This window comes from Gymnoscopelus braueri, assembly GCF_963280865.1.
Source record: "Gymnoscopelus braueri genome assembly, chromosome: 2".
Classification (NCBI taxonomy): Eukaryota; Metazoa; Chordata; class Actinopteri; order Myctophiformes; family Myctophidae; genus Gymnoscopelus; species Gymnoscopelus braueri.
In genome coordinates, this window is record NC_137604.1 from 21,201,146 (window position 1) to 21,228,685 (window position 27,540).

The following is a 27,540-nucleotide window of genomic DNA, read 5'->3' on the forward strand; positions in this document are numbered from 1 at the left end:
TCTATGAGTGACCCTGGAAGGCGCATAATGCTGTCGGGGGGCGGCCCTGGACGACACTATGTGCCTTGGCAGGGTTCTGACCAAAAGGCAATGTGTGCCTTCTTGGGACTGAGACTGTGTTGCTCAAGAACACTTCGACACCAACTCTGGGGGAGCCCCCCAGCCTGGGATCGAACTGGGAACCTTGGGGTTTCCAGTTCACTCTACCCGGCCACTCTACCCCTGCAGCCACTGCCGCCCAAAACCTTTGTACTTCTAAGTTAAAAAACGGAATAATTCTTCCTCCACTGATAGCAAGTAAAGCATAGGCTACACGCAGACATACAGCAGCAACATTGTGTGGGTGGTAGCCTCACAGAGATAAAAACCTATTTTCCCCCAAACGTATTCCTATTACAACGATATGTAATCAGGGGGGGACTTTCTTCAGCCAAAGTTTACCTAAATATGGTACGATGATAACTCAGTCTTTGAACTACTATACAAATAGCCCTGGGCGTATACCGCACTAACTGATAAAAAATGCCTGGCTCTCTGACAGCTCCATTCTGACGTGGGGTAGATGATACAATACATATTTATAATTTCCATCTGCTGAGTGTAAAATCATAAATAAATAAACACAATAGTCTATATTTTCAAAGAGTTGAGGGGTGGGATGCACATCGTCTCTGTCGGATGAAAACCTCATTATGTCGAAAACTGTTACTTTTCAAGATTCAAATTCATAAATAGCAAAAGTTGCAGATCAACAAGCTCAGAACACGTCGCTTTTTGCACCGCGTTTCAAACTGCTGGATCTGCTATGATGCTTTGGTGCAGTGGTGTAAAGTAACTAAGTACATTTACTTAAGTACTTAACTTGAGTAAAATGTTGAGGTATTTGTACTTAACTTGAGTATTTCCAATTTCCAATACTTTTACTTCTACTCCACTACATCTCAGAGGCAAATATTGTACTTTTACTCCACTACAATTATTTGAAAACTTTAGTTACTAGTTACTTTGCATATATAAATGATGATGTTATGAAACATAAATTAACCACTTTAGCCGTATTTTATACCTAGGCTATTTGAAAATAGCCGATCTACAAGCTCACAACACGTCACGATGCGACGCGTTGTGAGGTTGTAGATCTTCTATTTTCAAACATTGTAGTACTTGGTACTTTAAGTACATTTTGATACCAATACGTTTGTACTTTTACTCAAGTACATTTTGAATTCCAGACTTTTACTTGTAACAGAGTACTTCTACATTGCAGTATTGATACTTTTACTTAAGTACAACATTTGAGTACTTTTTTCCACCACTGCTTTTGTGTGTAGTATGATCAGGTAGGGCGTTAATTTAACGGAAAAACACAAAAAGTAAAAATATGGAGATAGGAGGATTCTGCTCTACAACAGCGATAATATGTTTCATAGCAGAGCCAATGAGAAGGGATTCCGTGGTAAACAATAGATTGTCCACTCAGCTCTCTCAACAGCTCTGTTTAGGCTGTCCATGCAATCTGAAAAAAAGAAAAAAAAAGAAAAAAGAAACATAAATAAATAAGCTGAGGTTCAGTTTTTTTTTGTTGGTGTATATTTTGCTCATGCAAAATTCATAATCAAACTGTGGAGTGGAAATGTTTGCCAATACAATTGTGAAGCCCGGTTCAGTAAACTATACATGAACCCTGCATGGCGTCTCTATTCTGGGACGGATATATTCTGCGAACGTAGCAGATCTCCAAGCTCACAGCGTATTGCAACTAGGCCGCGTTGTGAACTTGCAGATCGGCTATTTTCCACTTAAAGCCTATATTCTTCGTTGATCGGTGTCCCTCAGGGGTTTGTACTTGGGTCCCCTCCCCTTTTCCCCTCTACACCAAATCTCTCTGCTGAAAACAGACGATTTACTTGCATATCGGCTTATTTTTCGACGAGGGTTCGCCTATTGTGCCATGCCCAGAAGGGTGCAAGCCAGGGTTCATGTGGTTAATTAGAAAAGCCAAGCCTTGCTGTGCTGGATAAGTGTGTGTGCAAGGCTTCTGAATGGGCACAGAGCGTTTGATCTAGCTAAGTGCCTCTGTTTATGTAATGTGCTTTCTTCTCCAAATGTGATTTGGTGGTAGATTTAATAAATGGATTATTATTACAACAACAGTGGGATATGCATAAGTCCAGGCTAATGGCTTCTGCACTCACTCCACTCCACTGGGGTGTGAAACAATAGAGTCTAGTGCCTCCATCCCTCACTTTTTGAGATGAAGAAAATACCTCACCGTCAATGGCTGATGCTGTTATGTTTTTTTTTATTTTTTTCATTTAATACCAGGTCCATCAAATTTGGCACCGGTGTCCCCAAGAATGCTTTAAGTCATACTTTTTAAGAGTTCCTGGATCCATACGTTTTAGTTAGGCATGCTATCTACTGTAATAAAGTCACCTGCTAAAAGAAGCAGCATGAATATGGCATATTGGAGAAAAATGGCATGCAATACTGTTATATTATATACACCCTGATAACAACATTAGTAAATAAAAAAGGCAGACGTATCACACATCCATGATGGTATTTCTACACGGTACACACAGTTTTGTGAAAAATGCCATTGTGTTTCCCCCCCCCCCCCCCCCTTTGTTTTGTAAAATACTGTGGTTTGTGTTTTGCTAAATTGAGTTTTGTTTTAATAATTTGTTTTATAAAATCATATTTTCACTTTGCCATATGCCACCCTGCCCCCAATGTTCACGTTACCAAAACATGCTCCAAATATTAAGCAATATAAGATATGTCACATTATAATATATACGTATAAAGTATGGATAAAACATACATTACAGAATGGACGTTTTTCAATATATAAAACCACAAGTAGAAGTCTAACCCTAGGTGTTATTTTAGACTGAGTTGTAAAACCTGTATGTATACTGTAAACAAAGTGACCGAAACAGCATCTGTCACCTTAGAAATATGGCCAAAGTGCAGCCATTCCTAACTCAGCAAGATGCTGAAAAACGAATTATGCTTTTATCTCAAGTTGGACTACTGCAACGCACTATTTACTGGTCTTCCTACAAACTCTGCTGCTAGACTGCTAACAACAAGAAAACAAGAAAACAGAGAACTCATCACTTTAGTCTGAGACTACACTGGCTCCCTGGGCCTTCCAGAGTCAATTTTAATGCCCTTCTTGTTTATAAAGCTCTCAACAGGTTAGGGCACCGGCTCCCTGTTACTTTATGGTCCTTCACAAGCCCATAGAGAGCCTCTTGTCGCAGTGGTTCTCAAACTTTTTCATGTCAAGGACCCCCAAATTGACATGTATTTCTCCACGGACCCCCATCTGAAAAGGTTTTGTGACAGGGGGACCCCCAGAGGAGAAGATTTGTGTTTAAAAAATGCTCGATTATTCAAAAATCTTTCAAACAATTTTTCAAAAATAGCATATGTACAAGCTCGCAGCTGTGAGCTTGTATATCTACTATTTTCAAATAAAATATGGATACAGTGGTTAAAATTATTGTGATTCTCTATTAATACATTTTGCTGGAGACCCCCTGGAACCTCCTCAAGGACCCCTGGGGGTCCCCGGACCCCACTTTGAGAACCACATACTGCAGTCTTGCTAGATATACATAACCCTACCCCAAAAGAAAGTTGAACCTGCAGCTTTCTTTAATTATGCTCCCAAATTATGAACCATCTCTCCTAAAGAGATTAGAGAGGCAAGCTCCTTTGAAACCTTTAAATTAACTATAGCCTTTCACCATTTCTCACAATTTTAAGGCATTGTGTATGTCAGGTAACTTTCTTATTGATTGATTGTGTGCTTTTAGAATTTGCTTAAGAATTTTTGTCGTTTTCTTTTCAATACAAAGCAAAGCACTGTTTTTCTTATTTGCTTCCTTTTGATCCGTTTCCCAGTTTTTCGTCTCTGAAACACTTGCACCAAAATGTTGGCTGAATGAGTGTATTTACACCTTTTTTTCCCCCCCGCCTGGCAGGCCCAATAAAACATCATTCTAGGACCCTATAGGTACCAGTTATGTCCACACAGTGATATTGTCATAAAATTCAAACTGAGATGCAGATGCTCAGAGTCAGACACACACAGATATACTGCGGGTTTAGCTCACACCTGCATAAAGCCGTGTCCACTGTTCGTCTCTCTCTCTCTCTCTCTCTCTCTCTCTCTCTCTCCCCCCCCCCCTTCCCCCAGCCCATAGGTCTATCATTGACCCCTGCCAAGGGTTGGAGTATGCGTTTGGGATTCTAAGAGACCTATAATACGTCGTGCCCAAGGTGAAAAGGGAGAGACAGGGGCCCCGAGATTAATTCAAGCCACGGCATAATGAGTCTGCTCTCAGACTTCCCCTGTGAATAAAGACAAATGATTCTTGTTTGTGCCAGCCTTGCCAGCCAGCATTGAGAACAAAAAAAAAAGAAGAAAAAAATCAATTCCGTGTCCAAGTCCCATCTGCCATAGCTATGGAAAATGGCAAAAGAAGTAAAATAAACTGCAATTGAAGGGGGCTTTTTATGAAGTGACAGCGTAATCATAGGCTGCTGAAAGTAATCGCATGGCCCAGGGGAGATGGCGAGGAGGAGTTGTTGTTGGATCGGCGATGACAATGCTGTCACCGGCGCTGACAAAAGTCTTTCATCAAACACAACTAATATCCTGCCTCCAATCATGTCGCCTCATGTCTGAATGGATGAAGAGGGTATATTAGACGGACGCGGTTCTTTAGATCAGCGATTCCCATGGGCAGAGGACCACCAGAGGACTACCTGAGGATGTTGCAAGAGGGGGGGGCAAATAATAGGTAAAATAAATAAATAATATAATTACAATACTATAGAATTAATAGTTACAATTTAAAAAAGTGAAAAAATGACATGGTATTTTTTTTGTTAAAACCTTTTCATTGTGATGCCGATTAGGAACTTAAAGTGGACCACCCATGTGACCACTTAACACGGCAGACTATCTACTGCCGTGTTAAGATGGGTGAGCCGCGAACACTTGCAGTATTATAGACATAGATACAGACAGATATTCACGTGGGCCCTGATCCAGAAAACACTTTAGGAACCGCTGGCTTAGATGATGTTCGTTGCTGACGTGGGCAGCTTGTAAGCAGGTTTGTCACGTAGAAGCCATCAAATAATTGGGGGGTTTACCTGTCAAGGTCCAGAGAACGGAGAAACTAGACCACATCTGATGAAATGTCCCATCCCATATTTCAGTATAGTGACTGACATTATACCGAAACAGCGCTGATAAATAAAGCACCTCAGACAAGTACCTCCACACTTTTTGGGGATTTATAACGATTGATTCTACAATGACTGACTTACTGCCATAAGAACAGAGTGTGAATGTGTTGATATATGCATTGTTAAAGTCAAGTGTATTTTTGTTTTACCGACAGCAAGCATAGAAAAGGCATTCATATAAGAATGGGGAATTGAGGATTTATCAAACTGATGTCATTCCAGCTTATGTTTAACAGAGCTGAGCCCATCACAAGGGACACATCTGCCCTCTAATAAGTCCTTAGGATGTATTCCACCCTGATGGTATGATGGTGAAAGAGACAGGCATGTGGTTGGAAACGCACATCTCCCTTCCTGCTGTGCATTGTTTTAAGCTCAGAGGAAGCAGTGCTGCTGCGTACGCTCTGGGCTCATTTACAGTCAATGGCTGGCCAAGGATTATTGTGTAAATGTTTTTGTGGAAGATCCCCCCTTCTCTCTCTCTCTCTCTCTCTCCCTCTCTCTCTCTCTGTCTCTCGCTCGCTCGCACGCACGCACGCACGCACGCACGCACGCACGCACGCACGCACGCACGCACGCACGCACGCACGCACGCACGCACGCACGCACGCACGCACGCACGCACGCACGCACGCACGCACGCACGCACGCACGCACGCACGCACGCACACGATTTGTATTACTATACTTGTGAAGACGTCAACGTTTTTAGCCATATAGAACAACCATTTATCTTTTGACGACCAAGAAAATGGTCCTCACAATGTTTGCGTCTTTAAATTCTGCTATACTTGTGGGGACATTTGGCCCTCACAGGTGTAGCACGCTGGGAAAGACCTAGCCGGTTGAGGGTCTAAACGGAAGTACTGGAATTTCTATACTGCCCAAGGAAATGACTAAATATAAATTCCTGGGGATTGCCTATAAGTCCCGCTGTCCCGCTCCTATAGGCAATCTCTTCATTAGGTTGGGACCAGGCTTTTCTCTTTGGAGATGAGAAAAGGCTGGGAACGAGGCAACAGGCACACGCACACACACACACACGCACACAAACGCGCGCGCACGTCCTCTCTTTCCCCTCTGCCCTCTCTTAGTGCACTCACAAGTTTAGCACAAAGCAGAGGTAATGACTCAGCACTATTATGGACACTGCCTTGGACTTATATGAGCCAGGGTCAAATGCTAGTTGGAAATTATGTTTATTATAGACTTAAGTACCACAGTAGATGGTAAAGTCTGCTGCAAAGGACAGTGCAATGAGTGACGGCGACTACATTGAAATCAGTTTAGTACATCATTAAGCGTTGTCCCAATGCCAACCTTGCAATCCGTTCAAAAGGTCAAAAACATATGGCTGGACCGTCTCAATCATGGCCATGCAAGTAGCAGAAGCAGTGTGGATTTACTGCAGAGCAGTCAACAACACACGCTGAAACTGCAGACTGGGGCTGTGCAAGTTCTTCCAAACTTCAGATCACATGGATACAGGTCTCGCTACAGGAGCTATATCCATCATTACGAATAAAAAGATGTCTGTCAACAGAGCTGAGTGTGTTCCACGGACTGTAAAAAATGATGTGTTAAGTGCCTCCAATTAGTGCTTCTCTCACTCCCTCCCTCGCTCCCCCCCCTCTCTCTCTCTCTCTCTCTCTCTCTCTCTCTCTCTGGTATGCACGCTGTCCTGAACACTGTGCTTGTAAATAATTTGACGGTTTGCACGTTTCTGAGTGAAATACTCTTACCGTAGAGCCAGCCATGATTAGCAAAGGTTAGTTATTAGGAAAGACTACATCCCATGAACCGGAGGGGTGGTTGCTCTGCGATTGTCTAGTTTGTTGTTACGCCTACTCGGTCAGTCACATTTGCATGTATACGCGACTTGCTGTTGCAGACAAGCCGTGAAAAAAAAAAAAATATATATATATATATATATATATATATATATATATATATATATATATATATATATTATTTGACCAAAATCTGGCTGTTTAGTGGTTTACATGTGTTTCTTTTTTTTTACAGTAACCACTTGAACTTTAGCCTTATGTTCCCTTTTCTGAGGGGAACATTAGCCGAAAATAGCACATCTACAAGCTCCCAACGCTATTTTCGGTACGTTTTCTAAGTATTGAGGATTTAAGTGGTTAACTGTCTGAAAATACACATCAACATGAATTCAACACAACGCTACACAATGATAGTGCTGTCTATGAAATCTATGAACATTTTTAATCTGCAACACAATTCTATACAATATGTGTAGTGCTTCATCTCTCTGCCCTATAACACATTGAAGACCCCTAGTTCAATGGTTTAATATGCACTGAGCATTACCACCTAAATAGTCGAAGTCCATTGGAATATCATCACCCAGAGGCAAAATATTTGATGTACAAAAATACATTTATTTGAAACAATTTCAAAATGACAGTTTCTTTAACCGTAGAAATATTGAAATTAAGATGAAATACATTACTGATGATGCATGCATTGAAGATTTTGTGCAATGAAGAATATTACAATTGATTCCCTTCTGAAACATCATAAACTCAGGGTTGATTTCCCTGGGGATTTCAACCCGTATCTTAACCATATGGGGTTTTAAAATATCCAATAAGATCGCAATTACCAATGATCAAACGCACTGATTAAATGAACATTGACATAGTGGGCACCAGCATCCAATGCAAATAATCAAAATGTGCCGCCATTTTCCGCATACCTGTAACGATTATCGGATAATCAAGATATACAGTATCTCTGCAGTAAAAGCCAACAGTACCCCTAGTTAGTTTTTACTTTCACGGTTGTCTGAGGCGAAGTACCGATGTCTACTTCATTCCTAGCAACAGTCATTGCTGCTGTACACATTATGAGATGGATATTAATACAGGACCAATATAATGGTCTTACATTTTTCACCATTTGAAGGGGTCCAGGGGAAATAAAGGTACAACGTACAGAAATGAATCCTTACAAGATGGCAGCTTTTGTTTGGCAGTGCACAGAATTTGCCTTAGGAATCTGGGTGGCAAAAAAAAACTGAAAAGAACGAAATTACGGGGAGCCTCTAATATCCTCCTCGGTCGGCTCAGCTAAACCTGTTCTGCTAATGTTGCTAATGAGTGTGGGAATAAAGTTGGCACGACGTTGAGAACACTGTGAAAAATAAACACACGCCGGCACAAAACCAAACTGGGGACAATGGGCGCATTTAGGATGATGCAATTATCAGCTGAACAGCTGGTGCTGTTGTTAATGACAATAACGCAGAGAAGGCAATGTTTGAGTTTGTATTGTGTTGTGTTTTTTTTCCCTGTGACAGTCGCTTTGGATCCGAGCTGCACTGTTTAGGACGGTTCTATCCAGTACACAGCAGTGTGTTAATCTATCCGAGAGTGTCTTTGTACCCTCTCAGAGTTACTATCTATGACCAGAGTTGTAAAGTCACTAAGTACATCTACTCAAGTACCGTACTTAAGTACAATTTCGAGGTATTTTCTTTTACTTTACTTGAATATTTCCAGTTTTTCAGTACTTTTACTTCCACTCCACTACATCTCAGAGGCAAATATTGTACTTTTTCTCCACTATAATTATTTGAAAACTTTAGTAACCAGTTACTTTGCAGAGATAAATTATTATATTATGAAACATACATTAATCACTTTAGCTCTATTTTACACATAGGCTATTTGAAAATAGCCGATCCACAAGCTCACAACGCGTCGCAACGCGGCGCGTTGTGAGCTTGTAGATCTGCTATATTCAAGCATTTTAGTACTTTTACTTTAGGTACTTTAGTCTATTTTGATGCCAATACTTTTGTACTTTTACTCAAGTAGCATTTTGAACCCAGGCCTTTTACTTGTAACAGAGTATTTTCATATTATGGTATTGCTACTTTTACTTAAGTAAAATGTCCAAGTATGCTTCTTCCACCAGTCTATGACTGCTATACTGCGGTATTCACTCCATACTGTCCATTCCTCTCATTCTAGTTTCTGTGCCGTGCTTGCACTATGGGACGGTGATGCACGGGGTATTCCCTGCTTAACAATCAGCCCCCCCATCTCTTCATATTGTCCTACTGGCTATACCAGGCACCAAGAGAGCGTTCCGTGTCAGCTTGGGGCATCTAGCTGGCTATGGCTCCCGGCAGCTTTCGGGCAGAGAGAGCAAGGCCAATGCGCTGCGGTGGGAGCGTCACAGGCCTGCAAGTTACTGCTCCCCCGTGTCAGCTAAACCGAGGTGAAGCCAGAGTCAACAGTTGGACGGCAATATAAGAGCCACGGTGAAAGAGGGGAGATGATCCCAGGTGCGCCAGTGAGGACGAATACATAAAGATATAAAGCAGATGGTATCTGCTTAATGCACATAAGATGTACGGCGTGCTGTGAGGGACCAACAAGAGGCAGTGAACTGGCAGCTAATATCGCTCAAATCCATTCTGAATATCTGCATACTTGGGTATGTTTTTTGGGTGCAATGCTGATGTATTTTTCGAAGATGATACAAAAAGTATTCGTATTATTTATGTGAAGTCATTGACAGAAGAAAATAACTCTAGAGATTATCATGGAGGTTTTACAAGAGAGTATACGAGTAACCAGAGCAGACAAACAGATACCTGCAATTCCTGAGCAACCCTAAACTACAGTATATACTTGAAGGGGTCTTGCACTTCAGTCTCTCCCCGAATGGAGGTCGGTGCTCTCAGAAAGGACAAGATACTAAAACATGGGCCGTTTCTTAACGGCTAAACCCAAAACGTTAGTACTTGTTTGATATCGCACCTCATCGTTTAAAGCATTTAAGTGAATTGAGTGCTCACGTTTTTCTTTCTTGGGGCTTAGCCGTCAACAAGTGGAGCATAGACCTGCTTTTTTGCTACAGTAAATACTCTTCACATCTTCTTGGGTTTTGTACCATTTGATCATCAGTAACTACAATATGAACCGTTTTACACAGATACGGCACTTTGCTCTTTGACCGAGGGCGAGTGTAATACTCTAATGACACTAAAGGCAAATAACACATGGTACAAAGAGTTCAAGCATGTTTGGTTATCTAAACAAATATAAGCATGTGGAAATGTTTTGTCTCTATATACACAATATAATTTCATTGATTTCCAAAGAGCGTTATATGAGTTAAACCTGTATTCTGTCAAATACAATTATATTCATGTGAACAGGTACATGTAAACCCTTTGTACGAGATCATTTCGCCTTACAGTTTATCAAACCAAAAGATGACATCGTTGCTGTCGAGTGGAAACCTTGTATGTCCAAAACTGTTACTTTTCAGGAAATTAACCCATTAAGGCCTGAGTCCGATTCTTAAAATGTTTTCTAAATCCTAACAGATTTTTGAAAAAAAAAATTAAACATTATTTTTTTAACGATTTTAACTATGAGCTTGTATATCTGCTATTTTTGAATAGCCAAAGATATTTAAAATGACACAGATGCGTTACCGGTCTTAATGGGTTAAAAAGAAAAAAAAGGGGGGAAAAAATATATTCCAATGAATCCACTGTAGTTCTTATTTTGTCATAAGCTCTTGTTAATACCACAGACACACTTAACCACTTTTACTTTCTATTAAAATGTTTTTCAAAAATAGCGGGGGGAAGAGGAACATTTTCGCTACTTTTGCGCTCTTGTACGATGAAGTAGGGCTACAAAAAAGTTGACAAACGGAGATACAAGGTTTCTGCCCGACAATCGACAATACACTATATAGATGTTAATGTGAAATTGACTGGGCTCAGTTTGATGGATGATTAGAAAATACAGTATTTACAACACTTGCTTATGTACAACACACAAACTGTGTCCTCAATAAGAACATGCACAAGTCAAGGACCTTATATCAAAAAACAAATAAAGTTGGTTCTTTAAGCAATATTTGACTTTTTAACATGTTTTCAAAAAGAGACCATGGGGTTGGGATCTTCTGTCTTTGCCACCATACTTAGATTACTAGCATGTGGAAAGTAAGTATACATATATAATATATACATATAACAGAACGGATGATAATATACATGTACATTTTGATAATATTCCCTGTTTGATCGGAGACTCAGACATAGTGGTCTTATATATTATATTATAGGCAAAAAAACGATTTTTGAAAGCAAACTCTTAAGAAATGTACATAACTCTCTCCGTAATGGTTTGACAAAGGCTCAAGAAAATTAAGATAACTCACTCTGCAAACACATTTATTTATGTAGCTTATACATCCACAAAACTGAATTGAGTTTTGCCAGTAAAATTACAATGGTGTCTCACTGAAGCGGATTTTGTAAATCTGCTGCGTATGTGGATGTCGCATATCTGTATAAATGAGATCCTTTTTAGAAAACTATTAACATCAATTGTGTCGTGAGAATTACAAAACAGAAAAAAGAGAAACCCCCAACACGGCGACACCTTTTGTTCTGTACCCCCGAACCGTTGCCACTCGCCAGCGTTTTTACACACTGGTGCAGTTAGGGATCTCCCTTGTGCTCTCGCAGGCGTTTCCAACTCCTCCTGAACAAAAGCAGAAAAATAAATGAGAGAATAAATAAATAAGTGAATAAAAGAGCAAAGAGGGTTAAAGTCCAGCAGAGGCGCCTTTTGGTGCCAGTTTTTTAAACAACTGCCAAAAATAAGTTCTTTGACACTGACACCCTATGTTAATTGCTGGTCTTTCAATGTGCTTTCTTATCAAGAGCTCTTAATCCCTTAATAGAATGCAAATTAGACATTGACCCTTTTGGAAACTATGCTCTCTCTCTCTCTCTCTCTCTCTCTCTCTCTCTCTCTCTCTCTCTCTCTCTCTCTCTCAAGATGAAGCCGTAGAGTGTGATGGATAATTCACACAAATTTGCCATGACATTGCAGTATCTGTTACAAAAGGCGAAACCTGCCTAATACCCTTGCATGTCATTCACATCTAATACTTGCACAATGATAACATCTATTAGGTATTTTCATCTCTGTCCGGTGGAAACCTTGTATGTCCGAAACAGTTACTTTTCAGAAAATGTAAAAAAGAAAAAGAAAGAAAAGAAAAACTCTGTGCTCCCATGGATCCAACAGAGTTCAGAGATTTAGTCACAAGCACGTTGATATTGAACCACTTAAGCTACCATCCCTATCCCTATAACTAAGTACATTTACTCAAGTACTGTACTTAAGTACAATTCTGAGGTACTTTTACTTTACTGGAGTATTTCCAATTGTCTATACTTTTACTTCTACTCCACTACATCTCAGAGGCAAATATTGTACTATTACTCCACTACAATTATTTGAAAACGAGTTACTTTGCAGGTATAAATTATTACATTATAAAACAAACATTAACCACTTTATCCCTATTTTATACCTTGGCTATTTGAAAATAGCCGATCTACAAGCTCACAACAAGCTGTGAGCTTGTAGACCTGCTATTTTCAAACATCTTAGTATTTTGATGCCAATACTTTTGTACTTTTACCCAAGTAATATTTTGAACACAGGCCTTTTACTTGTAACAGAGTATTTGTATATTGTATATTGTATATTGCTACTTTTACTTAAAGTTAAAAAATCGTAGTAATTTTTCCACCACTGGTCACAAGCACGATAATATTTAACCTATTGAAAGCTACCATCCCTATTCTGGGGCAAACATGTCCATATTATACAAGCTGACAACATGTTGCATATTTGTACTTCTTGAGGAGACTAAAAGCGGGCAGGCCTGGGTAGCCCTGTCCTCACATCCTTACACGCGGCATCAGTGATGTCGCGTGTAAGGATGCTCTCCCACCGTACACCCACAGTATGTGGCATGGAAACGGCTCTGCTGCAGACAGGAAGACTGTCAGAAGCAGCGGGTGGTGAAGTCTGCACGGAAAAATCACCGCAAGCAGCCCTACCTGCCATCAGTGATATTTATACCAGGTGCAGGAAAAATGGCTACCGACATTATGAAGGACGCCACCCACCCTGGTCTGTTTGTCCATCTCCCTTCCGGCAGTGGTGGAAAAAGTACTCAAATGTTTTACTTACGTAAAAGTATCAATACTGCGATGTATAAGTACTCTGTTACAAGTAAAAGTCCGGAATTCAAAATGTACCTGAGTAAAAGTACAAAAGTATTGGTATCCAAATGTACTTAAAGTACCAAAAGTAAAAGTACTAAAATGTTTGAAAATAGCAGATCTACACGATCTTGTAGATCGGCTATTTTCAAATAGCCTCGGTATAACATAGGGCTAAAGTGGTTAATGTATGTTTTATAATATAATGATTTATATCTAGTAACTAAAGTTTTCAAATAATTGTAGTGGAGTAAAAGTACAAGTATAGACAATTGGAAATACTCCAGTAAAGTAAGTTATTGAGTAAATGTACCTAGTTACTTTACACCTCTGCCCTTCGGCCAGGAGGCTGCGTAGTATCAGGGCCAGAACCACCAGGCTAAAGAATAGCTTCTTCCCTGAAGCCCTGAGACTTATGAACGCTAGACCTTGAACTTGTGATCATTGCACTTGGGAGTGTGATTAGTGCACTTATGCCACTTTATGTGGCCGTTTTTAACTTGCTATTGTTCAGTTGGCAAGCGCAATCATTTTTGTTGTGCTAGGTATTATATTTAAATGTTTTACTGTATATAGATGTATTATTTTTATTTATTCTGCCATAACCAGGACCTAGGTAACAAATTGTGTTCTGTACTGGAATGACAATAAAACGTCTTGAACCTTGTGTTGTAAGCTTGTAGTTCAAAATGTGTAAAACCACCAGACAGAGGTGAAGGGTGACCAACGGCATGGGTTTAATCCATTAAGCATCTGTGTCATTTTAAGATTTCTTTGGCTATTCAAAAATAGCAGATCTACAAGCTCATAGCTATGAGCTTGTAGATCTGCTAATTCTTTTTTGCAAATATTTATTTTTTAAGGGAAGATTTTTTGACTCAAATCTTTGCTGCTGGGGGTTCCTATTACAAAATATTTTGAGATGAGGGTCCAAATACATCTAATTTTGGGAGTCCTTGACATGAAAAAGTTTGAGAACCACTGATATTGAAAAATACGTAGGATTTGTAGGATTTAGAAGACATTTGTAGAATCCCCAGAAGCAAAGATTTGAGTAAAAAATGTTAACTTTAAAAAACATAATTCAAAGATTTGCACAAATGTTCAAGATCTTTCAAAAACAATAGCAGATCTACAAGCTCATAGTGCGGCACTCGGTGCCGCACTCGGTGCCGCACTATGAGCTTGAATAGCCAAAGCAGTCTAAAAAATGACACGGATGCGTTACCGGTCTTAATGGGTTAAAACAAGATGAAATCTTGAGATACAAGGTTTCCGCCCCACACATAGCTACATGCATTCAGGCAGTTTCTGAATATCCTGCAAGCACGACACTCACGCTTGATCCTGGCCTCCATCATCTCCTTCTCCATGAGTTCTTTGGGCGTGGAGAACTCGCTCAGGGTGATTTTAGGCGTGCTCTCACCCTGTCCCACCGAACCAATCATCTCCTGCTCCTTCTCCTGGTTCACCTCCGCATAGATGTTGATCCAGGGGATTTTTCTACAAATGGGCAACAGAAGAAATATCACCATATTTTTTATCATAAAAAAACATGTTTCAAAATTAGCAACAATAGCCTATCTACAAGCTCACAATGCATCATGATGCATAATGCTGTGAGCTTAGAGTGGCAACTTCTTTTGCTACTTTTGAACATTATTGAACATTTCCTTACACTAAAATAGTGTATAATAAAAACCAGGAAAAGACGACACATGCCTCATCACATCCAAAATCAAAGTCGATATCTAGTCTCAAATCTCTATAATATCAATATATTGGCCAGACTTAGCTTAGAGCAAAAACTGATGAATTATCACTTGGTACATCTGTGAATAAAATATTGGTGACACGTACTTTGTGCAAGTTTTCCTCCCACTGCCCGGACAGGTTATTAGTTTCATGACAACTACATTATGTTACAGTACATTATGTTATAGTTCAGACTGCCTGGCTGTGATAAAGCACGGGTTCTCAATGTCGGTCCGGCGATTACCATTGGGTCCAAATGGACCCTTACGGGTCTGTAACTCTCAATGGTGGAATGTAACTAAGTGCATTTACTTAAGTACTGTATATAAGTACAATTTTGAGGTATTTGTACTTTACTTGAGTATTTCCAATTTCCAATACTTTTACTTCTACTCCACTACATCTCAGAGCAAATATTGTACTTTTACTCCACTACAATTATTTGAAAACTTTAGTTACTAGTTACTTTTCAGATATAAATGATGATATTATGAAAACATACATTAACCACTTTAGCCCTATTTTATACCTAGGCTATTTGAAAATATCTACAAGCTCACAACTTGAGTGTGTAAGCTTGTAGATCTGCTATTTTCAAACATTTTAGTAATCTTACTTTTAGTACTTTAAGTACATTTTGATGACAATGGCAGTATGATACTTTTACTTTTTCCACCACTGGTAACTCTGAGAGTGGACAAATGGAGCCAAATGGACCCGTACGGGTCCATTTGGTTCCATTTGTCCACTCTCAGAGTTACATGAGCACACAGGAGATTGGGGTTGCGGAATAGTTTGGTTCAGCGAATTTCAACCTTTTTGATTTCAAGCTGCGTTAATCATTTGGTTCCATTTGGTCCCGTAAGAGTCCATTTGGACCCCTGGTGGGCCCCAGGACCCTACGTTGAGAAACAGTGCCATGTAGTGCGGTCAACGTGTCCTTCACAGGGAATCACCTTCACACATCTCCATCACAAGCGGAATACATTAACGTTGACGCCGTTAATCCATCTATATTTATGCTATATTATACACATCTTTATTCTGTCACCATGCAATCCATTTCAAATTACCATTCAATTTGATTATTAATTGTGTTGCTTCGTCAACTGTGACATTCCTTAACCCATTAATACCTGGAACGCATCTGTGTCACTTTAGATGTCTTTGGCTATTCAAAAATAGCAGATATACAAGCTCATAGCGCGGCACCGAGTGCCGCGCTATGAACTTGTAGATCTGCTATTTTTGAAAAATCGTGAGAATTTTTTTTTTTATATTTTTTTCCAAAAACTGTTAGGATTTAGATTTTTTTTAAAGAATCGCCTCAGGTCTTAAAGGGTTAAGAAATGCATCCTCTCTTACACTAATGGGAAAAATTGCCACATCCATAATTAATGATAACTTTTCCATTTCCTGCTGAATTCTTCAAGAAAAAAATCATTTTGAGTACACATAAATTATTCAGCCGGTAACTGTTGAACCACGGCAGGGCAGCATATTAAGCAATTTGACGGCCATTTTTCGGAGCATTTCATCGGGCCGACTGACACATGTGCCTCCCTGCGTCATCGCCACCGCCACGGCCGGAAACCTGTCTACAACCTCGAGGAGAAAAAAATATGAAAGAGAATTTCCAAACGCGTGCCATCAGATCAACACCGATTGATGCAGAATGCTCTCATCTGGCGTCATCAATAATGGATGACGCGGCGATTAATATATAGTGGCTTGTCTGTGTTGGCCCACCAGAGAGATGAGAGCCATGCAGAGTTAATCCCTTTGGGGGGAGACGCTACCTCTTGAACTTGTAGATGAGAAACACGGCGAGGCCCAGGAACACCACGGACAGGAGCATCAGCATGGCCGAACTGCTGTGTCTCGGGCTGGAGTCCACCAAGGGCGCTGTGGGGAAGGAGGGGGCGATGGAACAGAGAGGTTATTCTGTCAAACAGTGGTTCTCAAACTTTTTTTTTGTTTGGTCTGCATTAACCCTTTAAGACCGGGAACGCATCTGTGTGTCGTTTTAAGATTTCTTTGGGCTATTCAAAAATAGCAGATATACAAGCTCATAGCGCGGCACCGAGTGCCGCGCTATGAGCTTGTAGATCTGCCATTTTTGAAAAATCGTGAACATGTGTGCAAATCTTTGTCAAATGTCTCAACAAATGTCTTAATTTTTCTGAAAAACTATTGTTGCTATATCAGTGTTGCTTAAACTTTTTCTTGTCAAGGACCCCCAAAATCATACGTTTTTGGCCGCCGATCCCCATCAAAATTGTGTTCCAGGGACCCCCCCTCCAGAAGCAAAGATTTGAGTTAAAAATGTTGTTTAAAAAGAAAAGAAAATTATTCAACACAAATTGCTCAAGTTTTTTCTGTATTATAAGTATAAAATAATGTTTATAGCTAAACATCTAGAAATGACAGTATGCGTTCTCGGTCTTAATGGGTTAATCTATGGACCGCCATAACTCTGAGAGTGTAGAAATACTGGTTCGTTTGGTTCCATTTGTACACTCTCTGAGTTACAGACCAATAACTCCTCATATGCGAGGTGTGTAAGAAACGTAACAGGACAGTGGCAGCCACGTTCGTGACGCTAATTGAGTAACCGCTTATGTCACTGTGTGATGGACGATCCACTATAGGCTCCATGCACAGCAGCCATAGTGGAAAGAAATTGGGCCTCTTCCTTACTTCCTTCACAGGTTTTACCAATGATAATACTAATGAAGGCTCTGTTCCACTTCATGTAGCACAGTGGTTCTCAAACGTTTTAATTTCAAGGACCCCCATAACTCTGAGAGTGTACAAATGGAACCAAATGGACCCTTACGGGTCCATTTGGTTCCATTTGTACACTCTCAGAGTTACACACCTGTTAAAGGGCCATTTAGAACCCCCACAAGGAACCATGAGGGTCCCTGGACCACACTTTGAGACCCACTGGAGTAGGAGAGGTGTAGTTTCCAGTGAGCCAAAATGCACAATGTCAGCACCCTGACTCTGTTTGACCGGAATGGAACGGAGCCTTCATTAGTATCATTGGTAACACCTGTGAAGTGTTACCAACTATCTATGCACAGGCTGCTGTGCATGGAGCCTATTCTGCTATAATACTGTTTACTTCTCTCACTCTGTGCTCCTCTTCCAGGCTGTTGTGTGATTACTGTTACCCTCAACTGGAGGTGGCACAAACATGCTACATTCACGAAAGAAAAAAAAAACATGTCTTGGTGGAGACACGGCTCCCAACTATCAATTATTTAGCTGGGGACCCCCTCTGGAACCCCCTCAAGGGCCCCCTGGGGGTCCCCGGGAACACCACTTAGAGAACCAGCGCTGTACAACAACTGTGCAGCCATTCATGAGGTGTTGTCAAATACGTGTTAAAGCGTTTCCATTTCAGCAGTTTCTGTGCATAATAATGTCCAAAATTAAATACAGCCTAATTTGTTTCTTTGACGTGCAGAATCACAATTCTAGGGTCTTCAAATGATTCAAAGGCTTTATATTCGGCAGTAAATGAATCCCACTGCGGATTTATGGTCAGCTGTAGAGCCAACGATGAGTGCATTACGAGAGCTTGCTTTTGTTTTTAATATCTCAAACGTCTGAGGCTGTGATAGCGTGAAATTGCTGTTTCTAATATCTGCCAAACAAAATGACAACTGCAGGTAATTCACACCTTCAGAAGTTAGCTTTAATATATCTTAAATAGTGTTTTATTTTTCTTCTTGGACTTCTTGGACTCTACCACAAACACGCTGAAACTTTATTAATTAATGTCAGAGCGATTCATTCTAATTATAACATTAAATATGCCTGTATTTCAAGACTTATAATAGAGCCATGTGAAGCCTTTGACCTTCAACATGTAGCATGAAGACAGAGGTGACATATTAATATATTTTAAATAGTGTTTGGACTTTTTGGACTCTAGCACAAACACGCTGAAACTTTATTAATTAATGTCAGAGCGATTCGTTCTAATTATAACATTATATATTCCTGTATGTCAAGACTTATAATAATTAATGATAACATGTGAAGCCTTTGACCTTCAACATGTAGCATGAAGACAGAGGTGACATATTAACGCCCCCATGTTGCTTCCAGTCCACCTTCACACAGAAAGGTGCCAACTGGAGCTGAAACTGGTTCTTCAGAGTGATGCCACAGAAGTTTTCGGTTCCAGAAAGAACCATTTATTTGTATGGTTCTATAAAGAAGACTTAAAGGGATATTTCACTTTCAAAAAAACTTTTGGTCATTTTTTCGTCTACTCAGGCCTTTGTGAGCCCCCAAGACAGTTTTTAAGTTGCTTGATTCAGTATTTATATATTTGATATTCATTTTAACAGACACGCCCCCTTCCCATACAAACCCATTGTATCTTCAAACTTCATTTTAACCATGTTAGATTCATCACAAACACCCGTCCTTGGTTCTGGTGACTCGCCCTGCCCTCCTAATGCGTGAGGGGGCCGTGTTTTTCCGATATATTTTTTCATTTATTTTATTACATTTTTTTATTGTATTTGATTTTTTCCATTTTCCAAAAAAAATATTTAAAATAACAGAAAAAAGTAATTGAAAAAACACGGCCCCCTCGCGTATTAGGGGGGCGGTATGAGTCACCAGAACCAAGGACGGGTGTTTTTGATGAAGTTTGAAGTTACAATGGGTTTGTATAGGAAGGGGGCGTGTCTGATTAAATGAATATCAAATATCTATGTACTGAATCGAGCAAATTAAAAACTGTCTGGGGGGTTCACAACGGCCTGAGTAGACGATAAAATTACCAAAGTTTTTTTTTAAAGTGAAATATCCCTTTAACCACTTGAAGCCTATATACTTCATCTAACAGTGTCTCCCAGGGCTCTGTACTTGGTCCGCCTCGTTTTCTCCCTCTACACCAAATCTCGTTGTCGAAAATAGCCGATCTATGAGCTTGTACATCTGCTATCTTCGGCGAATGTCTTCGACGAATGTTCGCATATTAAGACATACCCAAATGTGTGATGCTAGGGTTTAGGTGCTTTCTGATTCCTCAAAGAGCTTTGACCAAAAAAGAAAATGGTTCTCTAGAACCATATGAGGAACATGAAGAACCATTAACTAAATAAAATGGTGGAGCGTAGCCTTTTAAAAGAACCATTACATTTCTGTGTGCATACAGCAAAATAAAGTATGCTGTAGAGAGAGGCATACAGTGGGTGACCACCTGTGAAATGTGTTACTTTAAACCTTAATAACACCAGCACGCTTCCAGCTCTTTTCCACCGGGTGAATTTTACCCGCTAATGGAGTCTGCCATGTCCAGATTACACTCTCTGTATAAGGCCCGTTGATGTTTAAACTAGCAGAGGTATTCCAGAAAGAAAACTTCTTGAGGATCATTTCACAGTCCTGTCAAGACACACAGCCTTATTCGTACAAATCAGCCATGATCGGTGCGTGTGTGTGCGTGTGCGTGTGTGTCCCAAATACTTTCCTTTCAAATTCATACCATTTATCAATTTGTCTTTTCTTGAGCCAGCTTTTAAAAACCAGCGTTGATGTGTTAAACTAGCAGAGGTATTCCAGAACAAAAACCTCTTGAGGATAATTTCACAGTCCTGTCAAGACACAGCCTCATTCGCCAAAATCAGCCATGATGGGTGTGTTGTGTTGTGGTGTGTGCATGTGGTGTGCGCGCGTGTGCGTGTGTGTGTGTGTGTGTGTGCGTGTGCGTGTGCGTGTGTGTCCCAAATACTTTCTTTTCAAATTCATACCATTTATTAATTTGTCTTTTCTTGAGCCAGCTTTTAAAAAAACAGCGTTGATGTGTTAAGTGGCTCAAACGCAGCACTTTTTTTTTAACACCACGCACCCTTCTTTCCTCAAGGACTAAATAATCAACATAATTATACTAGGCGTAACACTAATTTTGTGGTTGGGTGGCTGTAAAAGACAGAGAACAGATGTTCAGGCTCTTGATGGCAGGCATAAAAAAAGATCCCTCGTCTCAAGGAGTTCCACTTAAAAACAAATCCCCTCCCACACTCTCCCCTGTGTTGCTCCTCAGCCCAGGACTGATGGGGGCAGACACACGTCCATTTTAATTGGTTGACCACAATGGGTAAGATAGTGATTGGTTAATGTCATGACAATGTGAAAGAAAAGCGGAGCGTAATTAACCCATTAAGACCAGGAACGCATGTGTGTCATTTTTGTATTTCTTTGGCTATTAAAAGAATTTCAGATCTACAATGTAGATCTGCTATTTTTTGAAAAGTCTTGAACATTTATGCACATTTTTGAAAATATATATTTTTTAAAGCGAACAAACTTATGTTGCTATAATCAGTGGTTCTCAAACTTTTTTCATGTCAAGGACCACCCAAAATTATATGTATTTGGCCGCAGACCCCATCTTAAAATATTTTGTTCTAGGGACAAATGTTCACTTAAAAAATATATATATTCAAAGATTTGCACACATTTTCACAATTAAAACAAAATTGCAGATCTACAAGCTCGTAGTGCGGCACTCGGTGCCGCGCTATGAGCTTGTAGATCTGCTATTTTTGAATAGCCCAAATCAATCTTAAAATGACGCAGATGCGTTCCCAGTCTTAATGGGTTAAATGACCCATTGACCATACAAGGTAATAATGCATTAATTATTATGGTATTCTGGCTGAGAACCAACAATGAAAGTGCAGTGGCGGGTTAGGAACTATAGGGAGGCTTTCTTACCCAGTGTTAACTGCGTGATGTACACGATCACTCTCGCGCCAGGCTTGAGCTCGAACTCCACCAGGTTTTGATTCAGGGCGTTCACGATGATTCCAGATATCTATTGAAAAGATAAGAGTTAATACATAAAGGTACTCACACACACACTGATGCAAAAAAAAATACGCTTATATTCAGTGGTGGAAGAAGTACTCAGATATTTTACTTGAGTAAAAGTATCAATACCACCATATAAAAATACTCTGTTACAAGTAAAAGGCCTGTGTTCGAAATGTCACTTGAGTAAAAGTACAAAAGCATTGGCATCAAAATATACTTAAAGTACCAAAAGTAAAAGTACTAAAATGTTTGAAAATAGCAGATCTACAAGCTCGCAGATCGGCTATTTTCAAATAGCCTACTGTATATTCACACAAAACTATTATGCTTCATTCATACAGAGTGATGCCTTTATTTGTGGTACAAATCGCCCTTGTTGATTGTTCTCCCATACCCTCTCTAGCTCCTCCTCGCTCTTTTTCTTGCCCTCTGATTGGTTCTTGTGTGGTAACAGGAAGAGCTCAGCAGCTGTGGGAACGCCCGGGAACACAGCGACCAATAGCTGCTCTTGAGGGAAGTCAGACACCTGTGGACACAGGGGGACATAGAACAACAGTTAATCCAACTAATCCATGTCATTGATTTAATAAAATATCGATAATTACTCCAAGTTTATTTATTTATTTTGAAAAGCAGAAATAGCCGATCTACAAACTCACAACGAGTCACAATAAAGTAAATATATAAAATTGCTTCTCGATTATTCAACTAATTGGAAACGTAAACGACAGAATAATCGCTAAGAAGATAATCGATACTTGCAGACCGAATAGAATCCAGTATGAATTCACACATGAGGACCGCGTAGCAACAACAATCCATTCGAGTACTGCATGACCTTACTACAGCCTTTATACTTAGTTGCATGCCGGTGTCATACATTGAAAATAGCTGACACGCGACACGTTTGTGAGCTTGTAGATCAGCTATTTCCGGGTGCGCGTACACCATACGCGAACCAAGTATAACTCGGGCTTAACACCTGCATTGCGCGCAATCATCAGAAATACCCAACATGAGCCCCTTTTCAGGCATTATACAGTAATTATCTGTGTGGTACCATGATGAATTACTTTTAAATCATGAGAGGGAACATGATTAAAAAGTTCTCGTTCTAATTCAGGAGACCAGCCTTTCCCTCTGCGAGTGTCTGCCGGAGGCTAAGTGGCGAGGCTCAAAGCTTTGGCTGGGAAAAGAGACTGCCATTGATTTAAGGAGCTGATTAAGTATATTTTTCTTCCTTTTGAAAAGTAAGTGGGAGCCAAAGCAAGTGGTCCCTCTTTCCTTTCCAGAAACAGCAGCCATTACAATGTTTTTGTTGTTTGTTAGTTTCTCTTAAAGGCTTTTAACTGCACTTTCAACATGCATGGCAGACTTTGACTCTTCAGGTGGTCATCAGTCTCCATTTAAGAGGCTGTGATGTTTTTATGCGATTTTCATGTCCTGTGTGGACAATGGAGTGGGGTCTATACCAAAGATAGAAGAAATCACAATTTAAGTAGCAAAACAGAGAGCTATACGGCATGATTGGGAATGAGAGGAGGGGTTGTAAAGGGGGGAGCTGAAGTGAAAAAGAACGTAAGAGGGTCAAGCGAGGCAATAGCCCCCCTGAATAAAAAAATAAGATAAAATCAATACACTTAAGACCATGTTTGTTGTCATTGCGATCACTCATTAGTTTAAAAAGCCTTCTGGCTTGGCTTCTTGACAGCGTGCTCCTTTTGTGGTGCCCTGGTGCAAACTCATTCCTGGATTAAAAATCTGATTGGGGTTGCAAGCGGAGAGGAGAGGAGAGGAGAGGAGAGGAGAGGAGAGGAGAGGAGAGGAGAGGAGAGGAGAGGAGAGGAGAGGAGAGGATCGAGAGTCACTTTAATGACAATGGAGGTGTTCTGCTGAGGAGAGGTGGATATGAATTTTGGCTTGATAGAAGTGCTGCGTTTTCTGACTTCAACCGTTTGAGACCTGGAATCCGTGTCATTTTTAGATTTCTTTGGACTATTCAAAAATAGCAGATATACAAGCTCATGAGCTTGTAGATCTGCTATTTTTGAAAAAAATCATGAAAATTTGTGCACATCTTTGAATATATATATTTTTAAAGCAAACATTTGTAACTCAAATCTTTGCTTTTGGGGGGGTCCCTGGAACAACATATTTTGAGATGGGGGTCGGCGGCCAAATACATGTCATTTTGTGTGGTCCCTGACATGAAAAAGTTTGAGAACCACTGATACTATAGCGACATACTTTTTTTTTTATACTGTTAGGATTTAGAAGACATTTGTAGAATCCCCCAGAGGGAAAGATTTGAGTTGCGAATGTTCGCTTTAAAAAATACATAATATTATTCAAACATTTGCGCACATTTTCACGATCTAAAAAAAATAGCAGATCTACAAGTATATCTGCTATTTTTAAATAGCCAAAGAAATCAAAAAATGACACAGATGCGTTCCTGGTCTGAACGGATGAATAACACTGCAAGAAGATAAGCTCTGGGAGGGGGGGGGGGAGGACTCATCACAGAACTGCATCCAGTTGCATTCAAACTGGAACGATCAGACATTGAAATGATATACTGTAGCGTCATCGCACAGTATACACATCATTCTACAGTCTAAATGTGCAAATCAATAATGAAACACCTGGAACTGATACCTATTTTAGAGATCCCTATATTATCCCTATCGCTGCTTGTGGGTATGAAAAACGCACAAAATCATAAAGAATGACACGATGTCTCCGTCCAAGCAAAAGGAGAGCGCGATAACTTCAGCAGAGAGACGCATTAGTCTGAGTTAGAAGCTCCAAGGAAGAGTTATTAACATTAAATGATATGAGTTAGCTGTGAGAAGAAATGAGACACTACACAGCACTGCAGTGTGAGAGAGAGGGATGTGTCTATAGAGAGACATAAAGTCCATTACTGCAACTCGCATTCGGTTTTGGATAGAGGCAATAGTAATGAAATAAACCCGGACGTGACTTCGGTGTGTCGTGGAAGGGACACATTCTGTAGAAAACCCACCTCGGTTAAATGGACCTTGACTTCCAACTGCAAGCTGATGCCCTTATTATCTTCTACTTCATTGTCTGTGATTTGTTTACCATCCCATCAATGATGGAGGAGGAGAAGCGGGAATTGGAACACAGATGGTTCACAACCATGACAAAATACAAGACACGATATTGTCTGTGAATGGCAGTTAAATCCACACCTCACTTCTATGAAAATATCTCGACAACACTGACCACTGATCTTATGAATAGCAGAGGCTTGAATAGGCAGACATTACAATGACCAATTACTACCTGGGTGATCTAAAAAGACGACAAATAACAGCAGTGACACATGCGCCAGTATTTATGAAGGTAAGAATGGTGGAATAAAAAGACTCATATTGGAACTAGTAGCAATTTTACCTAATGTCCCAATGCTTGGCCCATGTATGTGGGAAATTTGTATAAAAATAAAAATGACGTGCGGTGTGAACACGTATAATTAGCATTAATATACCGGCCTGGCTTGTCATGAAACTGTCTCACATTAACTAAAAATAGGAGAGTGAAACGTATGGTGCCCTGAAAAGGAATTAATTGCATTGCCATGTACCATATTACAACTGGACTATGAAAAGGCAAACGACAGCGGACAACATTCTGAACGGATTGTATTTTAATAGATTTAATTATTTCTGACAAGTGAGATTGTTAATTCCTTGAGTCGACTATGTTTGTACAGTATCAGCACTGTGCAAATCATCTGGGCGGTTTACAGTAGGCTTGTCTCTACATGGACATAGCCATGTTTATAAGCTTCACCAATAAGAGCAACATTACTTCACAACGAACTACTTCATGTGACTAAGTAGATATTTTAAAACCATAAAACAACCATTGAGGACCAGGAGAATTGTCTCATATTCTACTATATGTATGTGCGGACATTTGGGCCCTCACACATACACTCATGATCATCCTTCCACTGCCGTCGAGATCCTAGATCCTAGCCACCTCTTTCCACCAGGTCCAAAATCACTAACAGTGGTGTAAAGTAACTAAGTACATGTACTCAAGTACTGTATTTTCAGTACTTTTACTTCTACTCCACTACATCTCAGAGGTAAATATTGTATTTTTACTCCACTACAATTATTTGAAAACTTTAGTTACTAGTTACTTTGTAGATTTTGATTATTATTACAAAACCACTTCAGCGATGTATACATTTCGGCCATTTGAAAATAGCCGATCTACAAGCTCACAATGCGTCGCAATGTGACGCATTGTGAGCTTGTAGATCTGCTATTTTCTATAGATTCGGTATGCATTTTATACATTTGAAAACTTTGTGAAACGGGACATTCTGCATAACGAGTACTTTCTACTTTTGGTACTTTAAGTACATTTTGACACCAATACGTTTGTACTTTTTACTCAAGCACATTTTTGAATTCCAGACTTTTTACTTGTAACAGAGTATTTCTACATTGCAGTATTGATACTTTTAAAAGATATGAGTACTTTTTCCACCACTGTACACTAATAATAATAATAATACAGGTACACCCCCCCCACAGTCCTCAAGTGTTTGACTAGCAGCACCCCTGCGCATATTATAAATTCTGTGAGCATCTTCCAAACTAAAGGAATTAGTGCTCATCAAGCTTGCCTCAGCAGAGGAGGAGCAGCAGCAGAGCCCCATCGCACCTCTCTGTGATAATGAATCACAGGACAGCCGGAGGGCGTCCGTACTCTCACTGCACCACCACACCACACAGCACTGAGAGCTGGAAGAACTATACTCACATTTAGGCTGCTTTATGTAAAAGCAGCCAGTGGTGGAAAAAAGTACTAAATGTTTTACTCAAGTAAAAGTATCGATACTGCAATGTAGAAATACTCGGTTTACAAGTAGCCTAAAAGTCCAAAATTCCAAATTTACTTGAGTAAATGTACAAAAGTATTGGCATCAAAATGTACTTAAAGTAGCCTACCAAAAGTAGAAAGAACTCATTATGCAGAATGTCCCATTCAAGTTTTCAAATGTTTAAAAATCATTTGAAAATAGCCGATCTACAAGCTCACAATGCGTCGCGATGCGACGCATTGTGAGCTTGTAGATCTGCTATTTTCAAATGGCCAAAATATATATAGGGCTGAAGTGGTTATTGTATGTTTTGTATTAATAATATAAATCAACATAAGTAACTAGTAACTCAAGTTTTGAAATGATTGTAGTGGAGTAAAAGTACAATATTTGGATCCGAGATGTAGTGGAGTAGAAGTAAAGGTATTGGAAGTTCGAAATACTCAAGTAAAGTATAAATACCTCAGAATTGTACTTAAGTACAGTACTTAAGTAAATACTTGGTTACTTTCCACCACTGTCTGTTACAAGTAAACCGTCCTGTTTTCAAAATTGTACAGGAGTGAAAGTACCAAAGTATTGGCCTCAAAAATTTACTTAAACTACCAAAAGTAAACGTGCATCTTCCCAATTGTTTTCGAAAATAGCAGTATGTGTAAAAGTTCACAACGTGTCACAACGTTGATCGGCTATTTTCGAATAGCTT

At 39.8% G+C, this 27,540-nt stretch overlaps 1 protein-coding gene across 1 annotated transcript in view; it reads right to left on the reverse strand.

Annotated features, from left to right (window-relative positions):
• Nucleotides 1-11,763: 11,763 nt before the first annotated feature.
• The window catches only part of sorcs3a (sortilin related VPS10 domain containing receptor 3a), a gene marked incomplete at its 3' end in the record, with an annotated part of 175,460 nt that continues 159,683 nt past the window's right edge, over nt 11,764-27,540 (reverse strand). The window contains exons 21-25 of the mRNA XM_080447921.1: nt 22,359-22,490; nt 21,866-21,965; nt 16,918-17,023; nt 14,703-14,866; nt 11,764-11,822 (exon numbers count right to left, since the gene is read on the reverse strand). Of these exons, the coding sequence (XP_080304047.1) occupies nt 11,764-11,822; nt 14,703-14,866; nt 16,918-17,023; nt 21,866-21,965; nt 22,359-22,490 (561 nt within the window). The remainder of the gene's footprint in view (nt 11,823-14,702; nt 14,867-16,917; nt 17,024-21,865; nt 21,966-22,358; nt 22,491-27,540) is intronic.